The 6,057-nt window shown below is 55.1% G+C and overlaps 1 protein-coding gene across 1 annotated transcript; it reads left to right on the top strand.

Moving 5' to 3' along the window:
• Positions 1 to 161: 161 nt before the first annotated feature.
• MRPS7 (mitochondrial ribosomal protein S7) lies at positions 162 to 3,387 on the top strand (the record flags this gene model as incomplete). The annotated part of the gene is made up of 4 exons (XM_010148266.1): positions 162 to 353; positions 867 to 930; positions 1,843 to 2,010; positions 3,057 to 3,387. Coding segments are annotated over 4 exons (646 nt in total), but the record flags the coding sequence as incomplete, so codon positions are not given.
• Positions 3,388 to 6,057: the final 2,670 nt, after the last annotated feature.

The following is a 6,057-nucleotide window of genomic DNA, read 5'->3' as shown; positions in this document are numbered from 1 at the left end:
CTGGCTCTGTGCGGTGAGGGCAGGAGCGAGGGAGAGGAAGGCCGAGATGTCTCTCGAGCCTAACGTGACCTTCTGAGACGCGTTCACGTCTGCCCACGTCTCCGTCACGACATACCTCGTGTGTCAGTTTGCAGCCGGCCTTCTCCTCTCGTTCTTTGCAGGCTGACGCAGGTGAGATGGAGCCGCTACAACCCCAGTTACTTAGAGCCGGAAGTGAACAAGGAATTGTATCAGAAACCTTGGGAGGAGCTGACTGAGGAAGAAAGGGAAAAACTGGAGCTCAGGGCTGTTCGTCCCATAAAAGCTGCTCCTTCCACTCTCTCCAGCTCCGTGTTCAGCGACCCCATGATCAGGTCAGAGAAAGCATCATCTCCTCTGTTACAGCAGCCGGGTCCCATGGAGCCAGAATGCTTGGGAGCTGTGCTGTTCTAGGTCCCATGGAGCCAGAATGCTTGGGAGCTGTGCTGCCCTAGGTCCCATGGAGCCAGAATGCTTGGGAGCTGTGCTGCCCTAGGTCCCATGGAGCCAGAATGCTTGGGAGCTGTGCTGCCCTAGGTCCCATGGAGCCAGAATGCCTGGGAGCTGTGCTGTCCTAGGTTTCATGGAACCAGAATGCTTGGGAGCTGTGCTGTCCTCCCCAGCCTTCACTTGCTGCGCTTCCCGTTGTCTTCTGTTACAGCACAACCCCCTTCTTTGGGTTCATCTTTTCCCACAAAGCCAGTCCGTTGACTGACTGATCAGAGATAATTGCAGCAGATCTAGCAGCACCCAGACTTAACCACGGGAACAACACAAGGGGGGCACTTATTTCTGGGGGGGATAGAATCAGAATTTAAATCAGGTCGCACGTGGTTTTGTGTTTGCAGTAAATTCACCAATATGATGATGAAGGATGGAAATAAAGTGCTGGCCAGAAGCCTCATGGCTCAGGTGAGAACTCAAGTTTCTTCTTGCTATTATGTTAAAACAATACAAAATCGAGGGCTGGGATGTCAAGCCCACAGGAATTCGGAATTGCCAGAACTCAGGTCATCTCGACACGTTTCCCTCTGCGCACACAATACTCTCACCGTTATTTACCTGATCAGATGTACGTTTTGAACAAGCCCCAACCTCACTCAGCTCACAGACCAGGTGGTGGTGAGTGGAGAACATTCTCTTTCCACTCTTTGGTGTTTCTTGGACCTTGTGTAGAATCGTTTAGGTTGGAAAAGACCCTTCAGATCATCAAGTCCTAGGATTAACCCAACACTGCCAAGTCTATCACTAAACCATGAACTCAGAGTTTACCCTTAAAAGCATGTTTTTCTCAAAAGATCTTCCTTCCAGCTCCCTTCCATGCCTTATGTTCAGCGCAGCTTGCCAGTGAAGTCCCACAAATGTGCCCCCTCTGACCTGCAGTAACTGGGATTAACTGGGGGTCCCAGCTGGTGTGTTCCAGCCCTTGAAACAGGGACACACATCGCCCAAACGTTCCCTGAGTAGCTGCTGGTTCCTTGTGACAGAAAAACACGCAGGTTCTGTGCTGCTGAGTCCAGACTTTGGAGAGGAGGATGCCTACTGCACGCAGACTTGGATTCCTTCCTGTCTCCCCTTTGTCCCTGCCCTGCTCCTGGCCCAGGGCTGCGTTGCTCGGCCTCCTCACCCCAGCTTCAGGGTTGGATAAAGAGGCTGAAGAGCTGGATGAGGATGAAGTAAAACTTGAATAAGAGAATCCCCTGCCCTGTTGCCCATAGCGGGAGGAAACCAGCTGCTCAAGTGAAAATGCTTGTGAAAGTGATGTAAATTCATAGGGTGGGATAATCTGTTTGCTGTCATGACTCTTCTTCTCTTTGTCCCAAGACTCTGGAGGCCATTAAGAGGAAGCAGCTGGAGAAGTACCACAAAGCTCCAGAAGATGAGAAGGAGGCAGTTGAATGCAACCCTTACGTCATTTTCCACCAGGCTCTGAAAAACTGCCAGCCCATCATTGGGCTCAGCAGCATCACAAAAGGAGGCAAAACCTACCAGGTGAAAGGGCCGGGGGGATGCTGCAGGCACATCTGGGCGGGAGAGAATTAGCTAGGGAAGCGGGTGCGCTGGCGTTCGCCCCCTCAGCTCAGGCTTCCCTCAAGAGCCACGTTGCAAGCTCTGTTCAATCAGCCCCTACAAACCCACGGTCGGTGCCCCAGCCTGTCAGCGGGGTAAGGCCCCGACCAGCAGCGGCCTCTGCTTCTCTGACTAGATGAGAAGAGGGGTACGCCGCGAACTTCGGTGACAGGCAGCAGAAGAACCAGCAGTCCCATCCTCTGCTGCCTTGTGGTGCCTGGGTAGAGGGCCCAAAGCCCTGGGGTGGGTCAGCGTAGCAGAAAAGGTCGACTGGATACAGGGCGACATGGAAAACGTGAGCGGAACCCGACTCTAGGCGCGGGCCCTGCAACGCACGAGATGTGGAGACGTTTCCCTGTCGTTCGGTGCTAGGGAGCGGTGACCATCTCCCGCTTCCAGGAGATGGATATATAGATATATTCCTGATATATTAGATATCAGGAAGAAGTTCTTCACGGAGAGGGTGGTGAGGCACTGGAACAGGTTGCCCAGAGATGTGGTGGATGCCCCATCCCTGGATGTCTTCAAGGCCAGGCTGGATGTGGCTTGGAGCAACCTGGGCTAGTGGAAGGTGTCCCTGCCCATGGCAGGGGGTTGGAACTGGATGATCTTTAAGGTCCCTTCCACCCCAAACCAGTCTGTGATTCTATGATTCCAGCACAAACCAGCCTGGGGCCAGTTCCCAAACAGGCCGTAAGTCCTTACAAAGGCCAGCGCCTGCCGGCTGGACCCAAGGCCGCTCAGAATGTCCGTCGGGGTAGCAATGCCCAGTTTCTCTGGCCAGAGGAGGTGAGCTGGCACAGGTCAGCTGCTGGGAGCTGGTGTTACTGCAGAGAGCAGCGTGCTGCCACGGGGGTCGCAGCATGGTGTAAATCTGTGCGTGTCCAGCCGGACCTCTGCAGCCGCTGGAGGAGAGCGGGGTACTGCACCCTCACGGTGCGACAACGTCCGGTTTGCACCTTCCCCAGGTCCCCGTCCCTCTGAAGGACAATCGGAAGCGCTTCCTGGCCATGAAGTGGTTAATCACCGAGTGCAGGGATAACAAGAACCGGCGGACGCTGATGCCCGAGAAGCTCTCCCAGGAGCTGCTCCAGGCCTTCAACAACGAAGGGCCCATCATCAAGAAGAAGCACGTGCTGCACAAGATGGCAGAGGCCAACCGGGCTTACGCCCACTTCCGCTGGTGGTAGGGACACGCCGCCGCCAGCCCCACGGCCTGGAGAGCAGAGCCCCAGGGCCGCCTGCCTGGGAGAAGCCGGGGAGAAGAGGGAAAAGTGGAAGATCCCTCCCAGAGAGCTTCCACACTAAGCCAGCGACAGCCCATCCGATCAGAAAGTTCATTTCCTTTGTGCTTGCCTGGACGGGGGAAGGGGGAATCCGGAAGCTGCCGACTCCTGCACGGGTGTTCTGCTTACTTCAGAACCACCTTCCCGAGAAGAGAAGCCTTCCATGGTTTTCTTAGAGCAATGCTGTACAAGATAATCTTCCGCTTACCTGTTTCCCAGGGACTTCTAAGTCTCCCTGCTTCTGTAATCAGCAATGTTTTCCGTGTCTGGATGCACAGCTAAGAGCGGAGCTGGAATTTTTTCCCACACTGTAACCAGCCTGAGCGTGATTGGTACAAAAGGCAATAAAAGGCCCTTTTTGATTTTTTCGTTGTTGTTGCTCTGGTCATCAGCAACACCGTGTGCTCAGATTCGATGGGGATGTTAAATAAAACCATTTTGATGGGGAAGGTCTCTCAGTTCCAAACGTTTTGTCTCTGTTGGTTGAATCTCACACTGCTCTTTCCAGCTACCCTGGTTATCACAGAACGGTTTGGGTTGGAAGGGACCTTAAAGCCCCCCCCCTGCCATGAGCAGGGACCCCTTCCACTAGACCAGGTTGCTCCAAGCCTCATCCAGCCTGGCCTTGGACCCTTCCAGGGATGGGGCATCCACAGCTTCTCTGGGCAACCTGTCCCAGTGCCTCCCCACCCTCTCCGGGAAGAATTTCTTCCTGATATCTCATCTAAACCTCCCCACTTTCAATTTAAACCCGTTACCCCGTGTCCTGTCACTACAGACCCTTGTAAAAAGTCCCCCCCAGCTTCCTTGTAGCCCCCCCAGGCACTGGAAGGTGCTATAAGGTCTCCCCGGAGCCTTCTCTTCTCCAGGCTGAACACCCCCAACTCTCAGCCTGTCCCCATGGCAGAGGGGCTCCAGCCCTCGGAGCATCTCCGTGGCCTCCTCTGGACTCGCTCCAACCAGCTGGTTGTGTAAAGCCACGCTGAGACCCTCCACCACAGGAGAAAATGAGTATCGAACCCTTAAGGCTTTAGTCAGGAGCAACCTTCCTGGTCACAGCTCAGCAGCTCCGCAGACGGAGAGCAGGGCACGTGTTAGTGGAAAACTTTTATTAGAAAAAATCCTTCAATAGACTATTTTGTTTCCTTTCTTCCTCTCCCATTCTTATAAGAAACCTACCACAGCTGAAACTTGCTAAATTCTAAAAAAAACATGACAGTTGTTGTATAAAACTTACAAAACCTGTTCTAGCTACATGTGCTGGGGGACCTGCCCGGCTGCAGGCTGCCCCGCGGCGGGTGCTGGTGGCTCGTCACCCGTGGGGGAGGCTGTGTGCGCGCAGGCGCAGCGAGCTCGAAGGAGCCTGGGAAAACGGCACTTGGTTGAACGGTTTACGAGCCCACGGTGTCCTCTGTGCCTTGTCCCAGAGAACTGGGTACAACCTGAGCTGTGAAAGATTCTGCCTCCCGCCGATCTCCTGGCTCTGGGATGAACCAAAACGTTCTCGGGCTGAACTGTGCTTTCCTTAACACTCATAAACGGCTGGTTTGGGCTGGAAGCTTTCCTTGCTGGCAGGAGCCCGGTATCAGACACAATCAGTGGGAGAATGTGCTGGGATAAATGAGCCCTGCCCTTCCCAGTTCTCCTGCCCTTCCCAGCTCTCCTGCCCTTCCCAGCTCTCCCGCGGCAGGCTAGCACCAGCTGCGCCCTAGCAGGTGCCCGGCGGCTCTAGCCAGTATAAATCCTATTTACAGGAAGTGCTAGAAAAACATTTAACGTGAAAAGAAACCCAAACTTGGCGTGAAGCTTGCTGGTGAAAGTGCTGGGGACATCCTCCGCCGTCGAGAGGTTAATCCGTCACCTCGCTGTAATAGTATTTCTGGGCAGCGTCCGTCATCTTCCAGTCGGCAGCTCGGAACTCGATGATCTCCAGCAGCAGGAGCTGGGAGAGGGAGCTGAGCCCCTCCTGCAGAAGGAAGCCGTCTCGGAGGAGGGAGAAAAGCTCATCCATCCGCTGGGAGTTCATCTTCTCCAGCTGCTCGCCGATGCGATGGAGCTGTAGGACCAAGCAGTCCACCTGCAGGAGGAAGAGGAGGCGGCTGAGAACACGGGGAGGGAGAGCTCCAGCGCATCTTACGGAGCAACGCATCCTGCTCCCTCTGTTCGGCGTTTCCAACAGTGACAGTTCTGCTTCCCCCAGGTGGCTGTGATCCCGGAGGCCGGAGGAGCTGAACATCTCTTCTGCCAAGCACTGGGAAAGCACAACCCGAACTCCTGTGTCTCTCAGACAAAATCAGCAGAGAAACGCAGCCGCAACAGGTGGGAAAACATTGATTTCCTGCAGGATGTTTGGTGGCAAAGCTGCCTGGAGCAAGGAGGTGCCTCCGAGAACAGAGGGAAGTGCTTGGAACAGGCACCAAAGCTCCTAGCCCGGTGATTCGCAGGAAACAGGGACACTAGCTGGGTCTTTGGAGAAGAGGGGAAAGTCGAGGGGCTGCAGGGGCGGGAGGGCTGTGCGCAGATGCAAAAAACCCCACGGGGCCCATCTAAGGGCCCCTACGTTTTACAGGAACCCCCAGCCCGAGGGGTGACTCTGCCATGCCCCACGCAGATTGCCACACACCCAGACGTGCGTGAAGCCCCAGAAGAGCCTCCTCCGTCCCGCTGGCACGGCTCTGCGCCG

The sequence above is a fragment of the Eurypyga helias genome, unplaced genomic scaffold (assembly GCF_000690775.1).
Source record: "Eurypyga helias isolate BGI_N326 unplaced genomic scaffold, ASM69077v1 scaffold31373, whole genome shotgun sequence".
Lineage (NCBI taxonomy): Eukaryota > Metazoa > Chordata > Aves > Eurypygiformes > Eurypygidae > Eurypyga > Eurypyga helias.
This window is presented reverse-complemented; position numbering and strand designations above follow the sequence as displayed.